The following is a 19,944-nucleotide window of genomic DNA, read 5'->3' as shown; positions in this document are numbered from 1 at the left end:
TTTGTGTTTTAGGTGTGAAAGGGTCCGTGGACAAAAGGATGAGACCAATACAAAGCGAAAGTTAAGCAGGGCTTTATTTTGTGCCAAGCATCAAAAACCAGAACCAAACGTTGGGGGTCACCTTTCACAAAGGAAAGTGACAACCTTCTATTCTCATAGGCTAGTTTTTATAGGGTAAAAGCCACATAGTTGAGCCTGGCCAATGAGAATGCAGCACACAGAAAATGTCACACAATCATGCTGGGTATCGTACTGGCAGCCATTTAGATTACATTTTACCCCATGATAGTCACTTAACTCAGCCTATGACCTCGGCTAGAATTAGCGCCTTGGTCTGGTGTCCAAAGGGTGGGGGCTCACACTCCCTGGTGGGTATTATGTGCGCTTTTACTTGATTGGACAACTCCACCTGGCTGAACATGTCCTTGGCGGGTAGGGAGGTAATACGTGCGCTTTCCCTTGATTGGACGTTCCCATCTGGCCGAACACGTCCTGGTGGTATCTGGACTCCGTTATCTCTGGTCAGCCTGACATGTCCTGGTATCTGTGCTCCATTATTGGGACTATTTGGCCGTGTTTCACCAGTCAGCCGTATTTCACCGGTTTTGTTTTTAAGCGCTTTCTCCCTGGGGGAAAGGGTAGGTTCAATCTAAGTTCACTACCTATATATCGGGGATGGCTATTCTATGGGGGTGAAGCCAGTATTGACCAAATTAGCCCTTACAGGTGAAGCTTGTTCATTTTATTCAAATCTTTACTTCCTCTTCCCCGCCCCCCCCCACTGACCTCTACATCACTGACAGTAGTATGTTAAAGTCTTCAACATTCATGGTGATTTGTGTATTTCTCCTTTAATTCTCTTAGCTTTTATGACGGTGTGAGTCTACGCAACTTCAGAATCTTTATATATGTCTAGTGAATTGAACCTCTTCTAATGTAGTTGTCTTTCATAATACCTTTTGTTTTAAAATGTATGAAATCAAGAGGCACTTAGGTGACTCAAGTCAGTTAAGCATCCAACTCTTGGTTTCAGCTCAGGTGTTGATCTCACATTTTTGAGTTCAAGCCCCATGTTGGGCTCCATACTGGGCATGGAGCCTATATTTTTGTTTTGTTTTGTTTTTTTAATGTGAAAATAAACAATTTTGGTTAATATATATTTGCCTGGTGTATCATTTTTATTTTTGAGATTCAGTCTTTTTGGTTTATTTTTTAAAGATTTTATTTATTTATGTGTCAGAGAGAGAGTGCGCAAGCAGGCAGAGCAGCAGGCAGAGGCAGAAAGAGAGAAGCAGGCTCCCTGCTGAGCAAAGAGCCCAACTTGGGATCCCAGGACCCTGGGATCATGACCTGAGCTGAAGGCATCAGCTTGACCAACTGAGCCACACAGGTGTCCCATCAGTCTTTCTGGTTTTGTTTTGGTTTTTTTAAAGATTTTATTTATTTATTAGAGAGAGCCCAAGCAGGGGGAGCACCAGAGGGACAGGGAAAAGCAGGTTCCCCACTGAACAGAGAGCCCAACGTGAAGCTAGATCCCAGGACTCTGGGATCATGACCTCAACCAAAGGCAGATGTGTAACTGACTGAGCCACCCAGATGCTTTTGTTTTGGTTTTAAATGCATCTCATGAAAGAGCATAGAGCTGTAATTCATCTTAATCTAACATGTCAATCTTTGTTTTTAAACTGTAGAGTTTAATCCATTTACTTGTATATTAATTGTGATTATTGATATCAATATTTTCTACTGTCTTGCATTGTGCTTTTTACTTTACCTGCTTTTTTTTGTTTCTTTTCTCTGCTTATATGTATTTTCCTCACTTTTGGAATAATTGAGAGTTTGGGGGGGTTTTGTTCCATTTTTTTCTTCTAGACTGTGAGTTAAACCTGTGAGTCCATTCACTTAGTGGTCATCCTAGTATCTTTATCAGGCACACTTAAAGTCAAAAGCTAATCAACATCTCTATTCTGTTCTGCAAGAATACAAGTAGCGTAAAACTGCAGTCATCTCCCTCCAAATTTAAGTGGTTTTTTATTCAGTATTAGGATTCTAGATTGCTTTTTCTTCTCACAAATTAGACTATTATTACCATTTTATATGATCAAGGTTCATTTACTTTACATGTTGCGTCCCCCAATAATGGGTCCATGGTCAAAGGAGCGAGACTAATACAGAGTGAAGGTCAAGCAAAGCTTTATTTCACGCCAAGCATCAAGAATCAAACCTACCACCAAACAGACCGTCGGGACCACCCCTTACAGAGAGGATGACCCCTCTCTGCCTTACAGACTAGCTTTTAAGGGCAAAGGCCATGTGGTTGGGCCTGGCCACGCACAGGTGGCCAATGAAATGGTATACACAGAGAAAGCTGCACAGTCATGCTAGGTCACACATAAGTGACCAATTGAATTGCAATTTGCCCTATAGTAGACATTTGAACTAGCCTTTTACCTTGGTCAGAATTGGCGCCTAAAAGGCGCCCAGAGGGCAGGGTCCACACTCCTTGGTAGCTAGGGAGACAGTATGTGTGCTCTACTGATTGGATGTCTCCACCTGACCCAACTCATCCCTGCCTTTGGGCTGTTATCTCCATCTGACCTGACCCACCCTTGTATTTGGGCTTCATTCATTACCTGGGACTGGTTTCCTGGACTTGCTTTTAAGTAAGTTCCCCTGGGGGGGCAGGGTCAATTTAAGTTTTACTGCATAAACAACAAAATGGCTGTTCAACTGAGGTGGAGCCACTCTGGCTAAATAGGCCCTTACATACCCATTTGATTATTGTTCACTCTACTTTTTTAACATTTCTGTTGCACAAACTTGTAATTTATTTTAGTGATCCTTTGATGGGTAAACTCTCTCAAGTTTTTACTTAAAAATGTCTTTATTTTATCCTTTTAAATTTTTAAGCTTTTCATAGGGAAATTTCAAGCACACATAAGAATAGAACAGTATAGTGAATCCTTATGTTGTCAACACTCAGCTTGGACATTTATCAATATTTTACCAATTTGGGATCATCATAGCCTGGCTGTTTAATACACTATCCACATATAGCCATTTAAATTTAAATTTAAATTCTTTTTTTTTTAGATTTTTTTTTTAATTTGACAGACAGAGATCACAAGTAGGAGAGATGCAGGCAGAGAGAGAGAGGAGGAAGCAGGTTCCCTGCTGAAGCAGAGAGCCCGATGCGGGACTCGATCCCAGGATCCCGGGATCATAACCTGAGCTGAAAGCAGAGGCTTTAACCCACTGAGCCACCCAGGCGCCCCTAAATTTAAATTCTAACACTGGCTTCATTTCAAGCGCTCAACAGCCTTATGTGAGTGGTGGCTCCTGTACTATTGAGGTAATAGTGCTGGGATAGTGCTAGTAGCCTGTCCACCTGTTTCTTTTTTTTTTTTTTTTCCTGGAGGGTTTTTTAAAATAACACATTGTAGATATCACGTCCTTTCATCAGTAAATACTTAAGTATGAATCTGTAGCTGGTACATACCACCATAGCATTTTCTCACCTGGCAGACTCCAGAGTTCCCTGATTGTCTCCAGAATAACTTTTTACAGTTGGTTTGCTCAAGTCAGGATCCTATCAGAGCTCCCACATTGTTTTTTGAGGTATAGATCTCTTAAGTACCTGTTTCATCTCCCTTTTTCCTTTTTTTGTTAATCAACTAATTGGAGATACTAAGTCATTTGTCTTTAAAGTGTTCTGCATTGTAGGTTTGGCTGATTGCTGCATCTTGGTGTTTAACTTGTTTATCTCTGTATTTCCTGTTGAAAGTCTTTAGTCTAGAAGCTTGGCTAGATTTAGGCTTAACAGGAAGTTTTTAGCATTATCACAGTACTGAGCCATTCAGGTGTCCCTTCATGATGTCATTTTAACAGGTCCCTCAGTCCTTCCTCTTTCCTCTTTTTATAAACTGCTAATGTGAAAAGATTTGTCAGGGGGTTTTTTGGCAAAAATACTTCACAGATGGTACTGTTTCTTCTTACATCATATCAGAACTTTTGTGATCAGATACCTTCATATCTTGAAAGATGAAAGGCCAAGGAATAGGTCCAGATCAAAGAAGAGTAAAGAACCATGGTTTGAGGGCATGGTCCTGTATGGGAAATTTACAAAGTGATTGCTATAAAGGACATTATTGGGCCAGTTAGTGAAATGCTGCATATGGAGTGTTAAATCCATATTAAATAATCCTGATTTTGCTCATTGTGGTTACATTGGAGAATATCCAAGTTCCGGCGTCACTCTGAAGTACAGAGGAGAAAAGGGTCATGACATCTGCTGTTTTCCCTCGAACAGACTTTTCTTAACATTCTTGCTGAAACAGAGAGGGAACACAGGGGTAGAGAGAGAAAGCAAACTTTAATGGTGAAGAGTCTGTGGAAGTTCATGTTCACACCATTATTTTCTTTCAGTTTGAAAGTTTTTTCAGAATTAAAAGTCAGAAATAAACATCCCCATTTACTTCTCACCTAATAACTTAGTAGCTGTTGGTGGTCATTGCCATGATCCATTAATGTACTAGTGCTTTAGAATGGTGACTTTCTGACTCTAGCATTTTCTTTATGATAAACGAAGCTTCTTATAAAGCTTGTACAATTCTTCTGTAAAGAACTTCACCTCATTACAGCAGTTTGGAAATCATAAAAATATTTTCCACAAAAGAGAGAGGGATATATGCTTGATACTTTCCTTTCGGAATTTTCAGAATTATGAGTTGATAGCCTGGCCCCCTCCAACACTGACCAGTAGAGTTTTGTTTTTTTTTTAATATCATTATGAACTCATTATTTTGTTTTAGATTTGATGATTTCAACATATTGCAGTCATTTTGTAAACTGTTCCATCTTAAGCCAAGGAGAGCTGGTTTTTTTTTTTTTTTTTAATTTCCTCCTTTATCTTTTTGATACAACCCCGTTAGCCTTTGTTGGGTTTCTTGGTTTCTGCTATATGATGTTTCAGACTCACCTTGAACATTTCCTGTTCTACACTGGACTCAGCTGTTTCTCAAATGAGCCCCCTTGTTTCTTTCCTGGGCAAATGACATTTAGAGGCATGGTGGTTTTAGAAAGGCACATTGCTTCTCACAATGCCTTTTGACTCTAGACATTTTTAGTAGTTCAGTCTAGAAAAAAAGTGTAAAAGCTAAAAATAAATCCTATATTCCTGATTCCTACTTGTTCTAGGATAGGAAAGTAAAATCCTAACAGGGAAGTGTACTGTGGGTTTTTGTGTGTGTGTGTGTGTGTGTGTGTGTGTGTGTGTGTGTGTGTGTGTGTGTGTCTGTGTTCCTTCTGAAGCTAGTATGTGGAAGCTTCTAGGGTGTAAGTGTTGAATATCTGTCCAACCCAGACTCTGGTGGCTTCTTTCTTCTCTAGGTCTGCTTGCTTAGAACCCTGTCTGGTAAGGAGGGAGACACACAGGAGGAAGAATGGCTGCAGGATTTCTGACAACCAGGTCACAGGTATACAGGAAATTATTCTCTTTCCAAAAAACATTGCTGTTCCCAAAGGAGATATCTCTTGCCCCTGACCTACAATTTCAACTGAGCTGGCCTCAGTCTTCCCCACTTCTCTGGGCCTCTCAATGAGATAAAGAATGCAGTAGGAAAGACTTCTATTGCTACATCATTTGTTAATTTTTTTTTTCCAAGATCTTCCTCTAAGTTGAGTATTGGTTCCATATTCTGCTGGGTGCTGTGCAGGACAAGAGAGATTTTTCACTAGGAAAAGCATTCATTTTCCAAGTATTTTTCTCATCCTGCCGTACAGTCAATCTGTACTCAATCTTGGCTAAGACTGGGTAAGACTAGTAGTGGGAAGAGCAGGTCAACTATATATTAGACAGGATGCTTAAAGCATGAGTCTAGATGAGATGATCCAGGCAAGGAGAGCGAAAGAGGAGAGTTCTAAGAACTGAGCCTTGAGTCTCAGTTAATGAGATACTGGGAGGCCTCTGAAGCACCTGCAGGCCTGCTGTGTGCTAGTCTCTTTCCCCAGTGCTGGCAGCCTCTCCACCATTCTTTTCCTACGTTGTTAGAGATGAGCCTTGCCTGAGCCACAATGCATGTGATGTTTCAGGATTCAGTGACCTTTGAGGAGGTGGCAGTGGACTTCTCCCAAGAGGAGTGGGCGCTGTTGGACCCTGCTCAGAAAACCCTGTACAGAGACGTGATGCTGGAGAACTACAGGAACCTGGCCTCCGTGGGTAAGACTGGCCTCATTCCTTCATTCTCTCATTTCTTCATGCAGCAAATGGTCCTTCCTCACATACCATGTTCTAGGATATGTGAAAAGAATGACAATACATGGTAAAGACAAAAAGAATAGCTTCTGCCCTTATGGGGCAGTTTCATGGCTTTCCATAAAAACACACTGATTTCATTTTCATTATTATTGTAAATTTAGGTGATTTGCAGTATGTCTCTGCTCTTAGACTTGGATTTCGAGGGTTAGTTCCCTGTGGATAGGGCATATGTAGGTGTCTGTTTTGTGGACCTTGTAAAAGAGCTCAGATCTGATTCTTTGGTCACTCCTGAAGTTTTACTTGTCTATCTTCAGAATCCCTTAATATCAAAGTATTGGAATCAGTTTTGTGGACAGATTTCTTGTGTCCTTCACAGTTCCCCACCTCATGTGTCTTTCTCCGTGAGCAGGATACCCTCTCTGCAAACACAGTCTGATCACGGAGGTGGAGCAGGAAGTGCTGGGGACAGAGGAGGGGGCAATTCTCCAAGGGGCCTTTACAGGTGAGCCCCAAGCAGAAAGGAGTCATTATGTGGAGGAGACTTGGTGGGGGATGGTCCATTTGGGCCTGTCAGTTTGTGGAAGAATCAGGCCATTATGTGAGCTTTCCGTCTTTCACCATCTTGCCTTTCATTCACGTTTTCATGTGGTCTCAGAGAAAAAGCTGTTTTAATTCCTCTTTAAATTTGACATTTCCTTGAATACTTTTTGTTCCATTTTCCCTACTTTGCTTTCCAGATAATACACTCTCCTATTATTCCAAACCTCCAGAATCCTTTCTAAATGAAATACTTCCCATTTCCATTGCTTATTCTTATCATTAGCATCTTTTCCCAGAGCCAACTTCCTAGAACAGGTCCTCTGGTCACAGGTTATATCTTCTCTTTCACATTTCCTTTCCATATTTAGTGTTCCTGAAAACAATTCATAGGGTGCCCACCTCCTTTTTTCTGTTATCCTTACTTTTTATCCCAATAGTTTCAAAATTTTTCAATTTCAGATTGGGATAGTCAACTGAAATCAAAAGATGGGATTCCTCTGAAGAATGCTTCTGGGGGAAAAACTTGCAATAGCATAAAAATGGTAAGATTCACCAGGAATGATTTCTGATTATTTTTAAAGTAGGAGGAGTCTTTGATGCTATTGAGTTAAAGCACCAGCTTCCAAATGAGGCAAGACAGTGAGGCAGGTAGCATTCACTCACCAGAAAGCTGTCTCAGAAACATCTTCCTGAATCTCATAAAATTAGAGAAATCTCTAAACCAAGCTCAATATTTGCTGCCCCACAGAGAATACCAAAAAGTAAACATTTATTTAAATGTTTGTAAGTATTTAATACATGGTTAATTCATTCTTCACTCATTATTGGCAAAATTCTGTATATAGGATGCCCTTTGTTAAGAATGATGGAGTCCTGGGTTAGAGCATTCAGTTGATTCAACTTGAACTAATAGGGGGAAAAAAATCACATACATGCACTGAAAATAGTAAAAATGTCAGTCATAATCATGTACTTCCTATATATGGCAGAATCCACACAGAAGAGAATTCCCATGAGTATAAAGAAAGTGAGAAAGTCTTTAGTTACCACTTACTTGTTCTGCAGGTACCAACTCAACCTGGCAAGAAATCCTTGGAATTTGATCATTGTGGAAAATTCTTCAGAAAGAACTATCACTTTATATGTACAAGATATTGTGAGGGAGAGAAATGCTTCAATTATAAAGAATATGGGAAGGACCTTGGCCACCCCTCAACTCTTAGCAGTCATGTAAGTACTCACAGTGGAGAGAAAACTTGTGAGTTTAATAATTGCGGCAAAGCTTTCCATCAAGAGGCATCCCTTAGGAAATGCTTAAGGACTCTCACAAGAGAGAAATCTCATCCATGTAATCAGTGTCTTAGGTCCTTCAGCTTACACTCTTCCTTTTCAGTACATGTGCAAATACCTACTGGAGAGGAATTCTGTGAATGCCATGATCATGGAGAACGAGCCTCCCTTGGTGTCCACAAAACAATGTGTACCATGGAGGAAAGCTCAAAATGTAAGGAGCACGGAAAAGCGTTCACCAGCTCCTTGTCCCTTCAGAAATGTGTGAGACCTCGTGCCAGAGAGAAGCCTTATGAATGTGGTGACTGTGGGAAAGCCTTCATTTTTCAGTCTTCCCTTAAAAAGCATGTGAGATCTCACACGGGAGAGAAACCGTATGAGTGTAATCACTGCGGAAAATCCTTCAGCCAGAGCTCTCATCTTAATGTGCACAAAAGGACTCACACTGGAGAGAAACCCTATGACTGTAAGGAATGTGGCAAGGCTTTCACTGTTCCTTCATCCCTTCAGAAGCATATGAGAACCCACACTGGAGAGAAACCCTACGAATGCAGTAACTGTGGGAAAGCCTTCATTGATCAGTCATCCCTTAAGAAACACACTCGGTCTCACACTGGAGAGAAACCTTACGAGTGTAGTCAGTGTGGAAAATCCTTCAGTACAGGCTCTTACCTCATCGTGCACAAGAGAACTCATACTGGAGAGAAAACCTATGAGTGTAAAGAATGTGGGAAGGCCTTTAGGAATTCCTCGTGCCTAAGGGTACACGTGAGAACTCACACAGGAGAGAAGCCCTATCAATGCATTCAGTGTGGAAAGGCATTCAGCACCAGCACTAACCTTATAATGCACAAGCGAATACATACTGGGCAGAAAGTTTGAGTGAAATGACTACAGGAAAGCCTTTGTTGGGCCTTTACCCCTCATTCCTCATTTTACAACTCACACAAGAGAGCAGCCCTGCTGTGACCAATGTAGAAAGCCCAGGCACAACTCTTGACTTACGCTATACTGAGAACAATCTTACGAATGTTATCGTTCTGTGATTGTCTTTATCAGTGAGTGTCTCATCCTGAAAGTGTGACAGCTTGTTAACTGATGAGAATTAAAGGTTATATGGCACTCTAAATGCTCCCTAGTCTATACCACAAAATTTTGATAAATAATGTTTTCACCATAATTTAGTACTGAATGTGGTCCAATCCTCATCAAGATGTCTTGGACCTGTAGGTTATTTAGAAATGGATTTTTAATGTGCAGACTCTGCATATTTTAGTTATTTTTGGTAGATTTCTAATTTAATTGGATTATACACAGATGCGTGGTCTTTATGATGTAGATTCTGTATGACATTATTTAAAACAAAATTATTGGAGACTTGCTATGTGGCCCAATGTGTCGGATACAGCGAGTATCCCCAGATCCATTCCTCCTTCCCTTTCCTAAAGTAACAAAACTATAGTTATATTCAAGTTGGCAGTGTGAACAATTTTTTAAGGAACTCTCTCAACTTACTTTGCTGCTTTGAGCCCCCATAAGCTCTTGGTACTGGTCAGTGAGAAATAGGTAGAGGTCACTACTCGTGGGTTCTAAAGAAGTTGTGGCAATGGGAGTATCTCAGTTGGCATCTTCTCTTCAACATTTGCCCTGTGTCTCATCTCTTTTGTTTTCCTAGAAAATAGACCAAGAGGATGATAGTCAGAGGCTACTGATTATACCACAGGGATATACAGTATCATTTGGCTCTACCAACCTCGGGTTGCTTATTTCTGGGCTTCATCTAACACAAGAAAAATAAACTAACTGATGTAAACCACTCTGGAGGGAGCTTCTGTTTCAAGGGATTTCAGTTAACTGAGAATATCTCCTATGTGGTCAAGTCTTAGGAATCTTTTAAATATGGTTGGAAGCAATGCCTATTCTGTAATTATTCAGTATTATCAGTGTGTCTGATGTATGAATCTTTTGTTTTTAAAATTTTTATTATTACAAACCTCTCCTCATTTGTCCTTTATTGAGAGACATATGTTAAATGTGATACTATTACTGGGGGTAGTCAGATTGTTTGTTTGTTTTTTTTAATTCTGTCTTACTTTTAGGCACTATAGCTAGATGCATACAAATGTGGTCATTTTATATTTCTTTTTTTAAGATTTTATTGCTACTTATTTATTAGAGAGCACGCGCAGGAGGGTGAGGGGCAGGGGGAAAAGCAGGGTCTCTGCTGAGCTGGGAGCCCAATGTGGGGCTCAATCCTGGAATCATGACATGAGTCGAAGGCAGATACTTAACAGACTGAGCCACCCAGGTGCCCCTCATTTTATATTTCTGATAAATTGTCCTTTCATTCTTTTTTTTAAGGTTTATTTGTTTATTAGAGAGAGAGAAAGCGTGAACAGTGGGGAGAGGGGGAAGCAGACTCTCCACTGAGCAGGGAACCTGATGTGGGGCTCAATCCCAGAACCCCAGGATCCCAGGATCCCACTGGGATCATGACCTAAGCCGAAGGCAGACACTTAACCAACTGAGCCACCCAGGGACCCTTGTCCTTTCATTCTTATATTCTCCCCACTTTGCTCCCCTAATAATGTTTTAATTCACTTGGTATAAATGCAAACAATTGACTTAGCTGATAACATTTTCTCCTTACCAGTATGTGAGGACAACCAGAAACAACTTACCTCTCCTCAGCACTGTGGAGTGGTGGTCCCTGCAACACGAAGGGGGATCTCCTCAGCCACTACATCTCCTGTGGGGGCCAAAGAGATCAGGAGGTCCTCAGCAGCCATCACATATGTCCCTGTTATTCCTCATTTTGCTTCTGTTGTGATTTGTTCCCCTGCCTACCTGGTGGGAGATGAGATCCATGTTTCATGAAAAAGGGAAAAGGGTAAGAACATTTTTCCCTGCTCCCCTTAAAAAATCTCGGGAGGTTTCTCAACTCAAACCCGTTTGTAAATCTCCTGGTCAATGTACGTGGGCTCTCGAGTGCCACTGCCTATCAACATGTAAGAGCATCTTCTTGAAAACCAAATGTTACAAAATTGGGATTCCCCCATATTTCTCTCTTGGAGAGAGATTCCAGTCCCTCTGAGGTTGAAAGGCACAGTCTAGAAAGGGAGGTCACTGCGCATAGCAAAGGTCCACTCAATACCATCAGGAGCTTATAGGTAAATACGTAAAGAAAAAAAATAGGGAAAGGTGAGAGACCAGAAGAAAAAAGGTATAGCAGCAGGGGCTCTATGTGACTACAAGTAACCCCTCCCTTCCCAAAGAACAGGAACTTTAAGTCTTCTGTACCAAGCAACTGTCAGGTCTATAAACATAATGTTAGTCTTCAATTGCTTACTCATTTAAAAATGATAATGAAAAATAAACCCATAGATACAGGGGAGAAAACAAAAGGTAAAGTAAATTATGTACATTTCCAACATTTAATATAGATATGTATATATGTAAATTATAAATATACACTACACACAACTAAACTAAAACAAAGATCCATAATTTGAATCAATTGAAAACTTAGTTATATATTAAGGTTTCTATGTTAAAAACTTACATAAGTTTTATATATAACTATATATGCAACAAATAAGCAACAAAATTTATATATTAAAGAATTTATGTATTACAAAGATAAAAGGGTCACCAAGGCTTTTGCACCTCCACAATTTGTTCTAAATTAAATATAACATTGCTAAAATACACTAATTGACAGGGCTTCATAAATTGTTATCAATACTAGGGCTCAAATTATAGCTATACTTGGGAACCCCACTAAATTTAAACATTTCTCCTATAATCAAAAAAATAATTAAAATAGAAGAAAGTAGGTGTACCCCACTGTAATTGTAGTAATGTCTAAATTTCCCATAAGTATTGTAACCATCAACCTAAATTATCCCATCTTAATCATCAAGGCCCTGACAACCATGAAAAATAAATTTAAATTAAGGTCTTTGGCTTTATTCCTTGATAAAACAATTCTGTGGATACTTGGTTAAAAAAATTAATATGGCTCAGTAGGTGTAAAAACTGGCTTTCAGGGTTTAAAACTTATTATACGGGGTGAATGGGTGGCTCAGTTGGCTAAGCGAGTGCCTTCAGCTCGGGTCATGATACTGGGGTACTGGGATCCAGTCCCACATTGGGCTCCCAGATTGGCGGGGAGTCTGCTTCCTCCTGACCTTCTCCCCTCTCATGATCTCTCTCTCAAGTAAAATCTTAAAAAAAAATAAAACTTATTATATAAGCATAATAAAGAGGTACTTATCTCTACTGCTTCTCCACTTAATAATTCAATTTTGCCTATCTCAAAAATTTAGGATAAATAACTATATCTTATCTTTTGGTATTAACTAAGTAAAGAGTAGTCGAGAGTTCCTGGACTATGCAAATGGAACTGCCAGCCATATGTGACAAAGCACTGGAATGTTACTGCTTTCCATCTCTTACTTTATTTAAAAAAAAAAAAAAAAATGGACGAAAGATCAACCAAAGACAAAACTGCAAAATTCCCAGAAGAAAGCATAGGAGGAAAGCTTCTTGACATTGAATTTGGCAATGGTTTCTTAGATGCGATACCAAAAACACTTGCAATCAAAGAAAAAAATAGATAAATTGTAGTTTATCAAAATTAAGATCTTTTGTACTTAAGAGGACCATCATCAACATTTAAATACTTTTGTACTCCAAAGAACACATCAAGAAAGTGAAAGACAACCCATGGAGTGGTAGAAAATACTTGCAATTCATATATGCAAAAAGAAACTTCCATGCAGAATATATAAATAACTCTTACTAAACAATGACAAATAATTCAATTTTAAAATAGACAAGAGATTTGAAGAGACATTTCTCCAAGGACATAACAAATAGCAACAAATACATGAAAAGTTACCACTAGTCATCAACATCACTGGTAGAAAAATGACCCAAATCACAAGGAGATACCACTTCTTACCATTTAGAATAGCTAATAAAAAAAAAATTAACAAATGACATTGGGAAATAGCTCATATACTGATGGGTAAAGTATAAAATGGTGTAGCCACTTTGGAAAACAGTCTGATAGTACTTCAAAAGGTCAAATATATAATTACTATTTGACCCAGCAATTCCAGTCGTAGGTAGATACCTATTAATTAATTAACTATTAATTAATTTCGTGTGTCAGCTAGACTGTGTCATGAAATACCTAGATATCTCATTAATGTTATTTTTGGCAGTGCCTGTTGGCATATTCCAGGAGTTTCGCATTTAAATAAATAGACTAAGCATAGCATATCACCCTCCCCAACATGGACAGACATCATCCAATGCGATTTAGGACCTGAATGGACGAAAAAGCAGAGGACGACTGTGTTCTCTTTTTCTGGCTGATTGTTGAACTGGGATAGTGATCTTCTGCTCTTGGTATTCCTCTTCTTGGGCTTTGAGACAGGGACTGAAATCTATATTGTGGGCAGTCTGGCTCCGGAGTGTTTGAAAGGTACCACCTACTTTCATAGTTCTCGTAGATTGAGAGATTTCTCAGCTTTCATAGTTATGTAAGTAGTTCCTTATATAAAAAGTCATGTTGTATATGTATAAGTACGTATAAAGTATGTTGTGTCCATTGTATGTGTGTATATATAATAGATCCTTCTGAACTCACCATACATTTCAGGGCTATATGTTCTATTTCTCTGGGGAATTCTAATACAATACCCAGGATAAATTAAAATATGTCTGCAGACACACAAAAATATGTGAATGTTCAGAGCAGCAGTACTCATAATACAACCTAAATGTAAACAACCTAAATGTGCATCAATTGATAAATATATTAATAACATGTAGTATATCCATACAAAGGAATATCATTCAGCAATTAAAAATGATGCATACTACAACACATATGAACCTTGAAAACATGCTAAGTGAAAAGAAGCTATCAGCAAAGGATTTTATGATTTCATTTACATGAAATGTCCAGAAAAGGCAAATCTTTAGAGTGAGAAAATACATTCATGGTTACCTACTCACTAAGAGAGGAAGAAAATGGGATGATAGCCAAAGGAATGATTCTTTTGGAGTGACAAAAAAGTTCTAAAATTGTGCTAGTTGCACAACTCTGGAATTTAATTAAAAGAACATTGAATGTTTAAGTTTCAAATGCACAAATTGTAGGTTATGTGAATTATAGGTCAATAAAGCTATTTTTAAAAAAAACAAAAATTATGGCATAGCTGTATCATTAAAAGCATTAAAAAAAGTCTTATCTCTGAAGCACCTAGAGCAGTAAGTTGCAACATATATTAGCAGCTCTTACTGGTAAGTGGTACCACAACTGGCCATGTTTTCTGTAGGAAATAAAATAACCAGATCCACTACCCCACACCACATGGTGAAATCAACTCCACGAGGATTAAAAATTCAAATGTCTTTAATAGGGGCACCTGGGAAGCTCAGTCGGTTAAGCGGCTTCCTTCAGCTCCCATGATACCAGTGTCCTGGGATTGAGCCCAGCAGGAGCTCCCTGCTCAACTTGGAACCTGCTTCTCCCTCACCCTCCGTCCTTCTCCCTGTTCCTTCTCTCCCTCTCTCAATCACTCAAATAAATAAGTCTTAAAAAAAAAATGTCTTTAATAAATGTGAGAGGGGCGCCTGGGTGGCTCAGTGGGTTAAAGCCTCTGCCTTCGGCTCAGGTCATGATCCCAGGGTCCTGATCGAGCCCCGCATCGGGCTCTTTGCTCAGCAGGGAGCCTGCTTCCTCCCCTCTCTCTCTGCCTACCTCTCTGCCTACTTGTAATCTCTGTCTGTCAAATAAAATAAAATCTTTAAAAAAAAATAAAAAATGTGAGGAACAAATTCAGTATATAGTTTGGACATTTAAAGGCAAGAAACAAATTATTTGGGGGCCTCTGGGAAGCTCAGTCGGTTAGACAGCTGCCTTCAGCTCCTGTCCTGGTCTCAGGGTCCTGCGATTGAGCCCCATCTCAGGCTCCCTGCTCACTGCAGAGTCTGCTTCTCCCCACTCATTCTCTCTCTCTCTCAAATCTTAAAATATTTTTTAAAAAATAGATTATTTGGCTACATACATTTAGTATTCTGTACAGCAACACATGAAACAACCTAGCAAAATAATTATAGATGTATAAGACATTTGATAATGCACATGAACAACTCAATAAAATGTCATTAAGATCAGGGCTTAAACATCTTTATTAACTCCGTAAAGGTCATCCACTGAAAACCACAGCAACCACAGAGAACATGATTACTGGAGAAACTTCAGATATATTCCTGAGAAGTGAAGAATGTCCGGTATCAATTGTATTTAAAAATAAATAAATAAAAAGAATTATTATGGCGCGGGGGGACAGATTTGCAGAAAATGCCATTACATTGAAAATCTAAAGGAATCACTTACTGGAGTTTAGCATGGTGCTCAAAAACCTAAAGAAGGGACTGACTGGAGGAGCTAGACCACTTTAAGGATTGGCAAGAACGTTAGATAGGGGAGAATCCTTGTAAAGGGTCCAGGAACAAGGGGAGGGGAGGCAGTTCTCCCGAGCTTATTGTGGGGTCGACGCCCCACACACTCGCCCTTCCAGCTTAAATATTAAGCAGTGCAGACAGGAACTGGGTCTATTCGGCCCTGCAGCCCCGCCCATGGTGCGGGTCCTAACTTCCGCCTAGTCTCTGGATCCCATTCTGTCCCCGCCCCGGGGCCTCGCCCAGCCCTGCCCCCCCACACCCGGGCGGGAGGAAACCAGCGCTCTCCCGCCTGAGGTGGTCCGACGAGGTTGATGGCCGCCCGCGGGGGCCCGCCCCTTCCGACCTCAGGCGGGAAGCGGAAGTGAGATCACGCAGGCGCCGGGGTCTTTTCCGCCGCTGGTCTGGTTTCGCTTTGGCTGTGAGTGCGCGCCTGCCAGCGTCTGGAGGCTAACACGAGGGAGAGGGAAGGGCCTGGGAGGCTGGAAGGTGGCATTTAAAGGACAAGTGTCTCGGGCCTCCCAGGTGCCTGCTTAAAGAGACCTGGCCCGTGGAGAGCCTGGCGGGCTCAGTGAATGGAGCGAGCCACTCGATCTTGGGGTGGTGAGTTCAGGCCTTACCTTGGGTGTAGGGATGACAAACAAGAGGGCCTCGGGAGTAGCTTCTCAGGAAACAGAAGGGTGCTTCTGGGGGGTCGGTTCATACACTGCTTCCCTCTTCAGGAGCCTGCGAAGCAACTTTGGTTACTTTTCTGCAGGGGGAAAAGAGCTTCATCCGCCGAGTTGGTAGATTCTGGCGGTGTCCTCGCGTCCTCACGGACCACGCGGTTCAGGCGCACTCAGGTGAGCACTGTGGGGGGAGCTGGTTCCCACGGGCCTGTTTTCCTCTTGGATGCAAAGGAATGTTTTATCTGACGGTTTGACTTTATTTTTTGCGCGTTCTTTGCTTCTGATGCATTACGTTCACGTAGGAAGTTAATATACTTTCTTTTTTTTTTTTTAGATTTTATTTGATAGTGATCACTAGTAGGCAGAGAGGCAGGCAGGCGGGGGGAGGGGGAAGCTTCTCTGCCTACTTGCGATCTCTCTCTCTCAAAGAAATCATCTTTTTTTAGAAAGTTAGACATAAAATATAGAGAGTTAAAAAACAAACATTAAAAAAAACATAAAGGAAGTCTGTGGCAAAATGAAGAAACATAAAGGCAAATTAAATAGAAAACGGAACAGATGCAAAATATGAAGTGGCGGTTGTCTGAAAAGACACACAAAATGCACACATGTTGAGCAAAGTGTGGCATGGACTTGCCCCTCTGTCAAGGCAAGGGGAAGCACACATCTGTTTGATCGGAGGTTCCAACCAACACCTGTGGGAGCTTCAGCACTTGAACATGTTCTGAGTTATTTTGTAAAAACTTTGGCATTCCTTTTCTAATCTTTTTAGGTTAAATATGGAAGAGCTAATGATTCTCTTTTTCTCCATTGTCTTGCCCAGAAACCAACAGAATCTATGTGGGGTGTGTATATAGGACACCCTTTTTTTCCCCCCATCTGTTTATTTTCCCATGTCACTTATGAATTGATAAGTCAGTTATTACTTTATTGTCTATCTTCTACGCTAGGAATGTTGGATCTTTTATGTCTGGGACATTTTCCGTATATGTAACTGTTCTCATGAGTATCTGCCACAGACATAACTTACTATTTACTGAACAGAAGAAAGGAATAAATCCTCAGTAAGAATTGAAATGAACAAGCTTCAAGCTTCCCATCCAAGGAGGCAAGCTCAGTGATATTGACAGATATGAGTTTTTTTTTTCCTTTATATACTCAGCCACAGCTTCGACCAGTGCTGTCCAGTAAAAGTATGTGTAGACCATGAACATAATTATTTTCAGTATCTACAATGAACAAAAATGAAAAAGCTAGTATTATTTTGAAGAATATTTTACTTCTTTATTATATAAAGTAGTTACTGCAGTATGCAGTCAGTACCAAAAATTTAGATGCTTTGCATTATTTTCTTCATTCAAAGTTAAAAATTCATTGGACACTAAATTTTAACAGATATGTTTTATTTGTGTTTAGATCATTACAGTTGAATGAATAGATTCACACTTAAAATCTTTTTTAAGGGTTTAAGGGACACCTGGGTGGCTCAGTGGGTTAAGGCCTCTGCCTGCGGCTCAGGTCATGATCTCAGGGTCCTGGGATTGAGCCCTGTATCAGGCTCTCTGCTCAGCAGAGAGCCTGCTTCCTCCACTGTCTCTGCCTGCCTCTCTGACTACGTGTGTCCGCTCTCTCTCTGTCTGTCAAATAAATAAAAAATATCTTTTAAAAAAAATTTTTTTAAGAAAAGGTGGGGAAGGATGCTTGACTGGCTCAGCGGGTAGAGCATGTGATTCTTGATCTCAGGGTTGTGAGTTTGAGCCCCATGTTGGGTATAGAGATGACTTAAAAATAAAATCGTTAAAAGAAACAGATTCAGATACACAAATTTTTCCACATATGTGTGAGCTCAAAACTCTAATGAGACATCTGATATGTAACAGTCCTCAGTTATTGGCAGTTGATATTAATAATATCTTGTACACCATCCTGTTATAGTAGCTTTCATGCATGTCATCTGCACAGAAAAAGTAATTGATCCTGTTGAATTGTTACTAATCAATATTTTTGATTGATTGATTGATATGAACCCCACTTCAAATAACCTGATCTCCAGAGAGATGGAGAAGGCCCTGTCCATTTAACAGTCTTGATCTGCTCTGAAATAATCTTGGTTCATATAGTGCAGCATTCCAGCAGATTTCACCCTCAGCTTTGCAGGATGATTGCCTAGAATATGTCCCATAATAAGTCCTTGTTGATGCCCTTTTTCAAAGACACTGCTTTAGGTTCTACCTGCACAATACAGAGTCCTGAGGTCGGAACCTGAGCCACCCAGGCGCCCCTGGACAAGAGCTTTTAGACTTGTATTAAGTTTATGCGTTAGAGGCTTTACTGAAGCCAGGAATGAAGTATATCAACCATGAGTGAGTTATCAACAGAGAGAAGAGTGTTTAGCACTGTTTTCTGAAAGGTATATGCAAAACAAACTCCAAAGCCAAAGGAGATATAAGACCAAAGAAGGCAAACAAGTATAGTTTGATGAGAAATGGTTTATTAAGGAGACTCACAGAAGTATGGCTTAGGTAGCCACAAGACAGAAAGATCTCCACAATCCTGTGACTCTAAAGATGTGTTATTATATAGCCTTAGAGGCTGTGAGTACATGCTGGGGTACCATACAAGAGAGGAATGTTTCAGAATGAATGTGTGCCACACTCCTATCTCTCAGCTTAGGTCATGATCCTGGAGTCCTGGGATGGAGTCCCACATTGCGCTGCCTGCTCAGTGGGAAGTCTGCTTCTCCCTCTGAATCTCTCCCCTCCCATGCTCTCTCTCTCTTTCTCTCTCAAATAAATAAATAAAATCTTTTTAAATAAATAAATAATAAAAACTCTTGTCCGGTTTTCTTCTTGCAGCAAACTCCTGAGAAAAAAGATACCTGGGGGTGCCTGGGTGGCTCAGTGGATTAAGCCGCTGCCTTCGGCTCAGGTCATGATCTCAGGGTCCTGGGATCGAGTCCCGCATCGGGCTCTCTGCTCAGCAGGGAGCCTGCTTCCCTCTCTCTCTCTCTGCCTGCCTCTCTGACTACTGTGATCTCTCTGTCAAAATAAATAAATAAAATCAAAAAAAAAAAGAGAGAGAGATACCTGTAAGCACTGATGAATTTATAAACCAAGGAATGCACACTTTGAGCCTCATCATATAAGCACCTGCCAAAATAACATGTAGTCACCTTTATGAAATGCGGATACTGGGTTTATTTGGTATTCTCTCATTCTGATAGGCTGTACTTTGTGAGAAAATTCAACAGGGCTCAGAGTGACTCTTCCTTTAGGAAGCTGTGGAAACAGGTCTACCTATAAGGAAATATATGTATCTGGTAGATGTAGCATGTTATTTTTATTGAAGTATCAACTTTTTTCTTACCTAAGAAGAACCTGTTAAACATTCAGTCTTCATCTTTTCTGCTTCAATCCTTGTTTCAAGAAAGGACAACATGTCCTTAGAAGGAAAACCTAGGAGAAAAGAAAGAAGACTGAATACCAGAGATGACTGTAATTGCCCCATTTACCTGACTGGAATTCATTCCATTCTAGCTTGAAATTCCCAAATATCTCTGCATTCAAGTTAATCCACATGAACAGACATGGTTGCCATACAGTGCCACAGTGATTCTCACTCAGCTGTAATCAGAGAAGGGCATCATGAGCGATACTGCCCTTGAAGAGAATCATGTTTAATTTCAGAGTCGTTTTTCTCACCAACTTC

At 40.3% G+C, this 19,944-nt stretch overlaps 2 protein-coding genes across 10 annotated transcripts in view; both read left to right on the top strand.

Moving 5' to 3' along the window:
- The window catches only part of LOC309865678 (zinc finger protein 177-like), a 28,539-nt gene extending 18,456 nt beyond the window's left edge, over nucleotides 1–10,083 (top strand). For 7 of the 9 annotated variants that reach the window (XM_082732302.1, XM_082732300.1, XM_082732305.1 and 4 more), the window contains 5 exons: nucleotides 5,389–5,474; nucleotides 6,091–6,217; nucleotides 6,666–6,758; nucleotides 7,256–7,338; nucleotides 7,862–10,083. In XM_082732302.1, coding sequence (XP_082588428.1) covers nucleotides 5,442–5,474; nucleotides 6,091–6,217; nucleotides 6,666–6,758; nucleotides 7,256–7,338; nucleotides 7,862–8,968 — 1,443 coding nt within the window. In that variant the 5' untranslated portion in view covers nucleotides 5,389–5,441 and the 3' untranslated portion in view covers nucleotides 8,969–10,083. The remainder of the gene's footprint in view (nucleotides 1–5,388; nucleotides 5,475–6,090; nucleotides 6,218–6,665; nucleotides 6,759–7,255; nucleotides 7,339–7,861) is intronic. The other 2 variants (XM_082732308.1, XM_082732307.1) reach the window with 1 other exon arrangement.
- Nucleotides 1–19,944, top strand: part of LOC309863742 (uncharacterized protein) — a gene marked incomplete at its 5' end in the record, with an annotated part of 44,431 nt that overhangs the window by 21,887 nt on the left and 2,600 nt on the right. Inside the window, one exon of the mRNA XM_082728914.1 lies at nucleotides 16,326–16,410. Coding sequence (XP_082585040.1) covers nucleotides 16,326–16,410 — 85 coding nt within the window. The remainder of the gene's footprint in view (nucleotides 1–16,325; nucleotides 16,411–19,944) is intronic.

The sequence above is a fragment of the Mustela nivalis genome (genome assembly GCF_964662115.1).
Source record: "Mustela nivalis genome assembly, chromosome: 1".
In the NCBI taxonomy this organism is placed as follows: domain Eukaryota; kingdom Metazoa; phylum Chordata; class Mammalia; order Carnivora; family Mustelidae; genus Mustela; species Mustela nivalis.
Note: the sequence above shows the minus strand (reverse complement) of the source record. Positions and strands in the feature narration are given on the sequence as shown.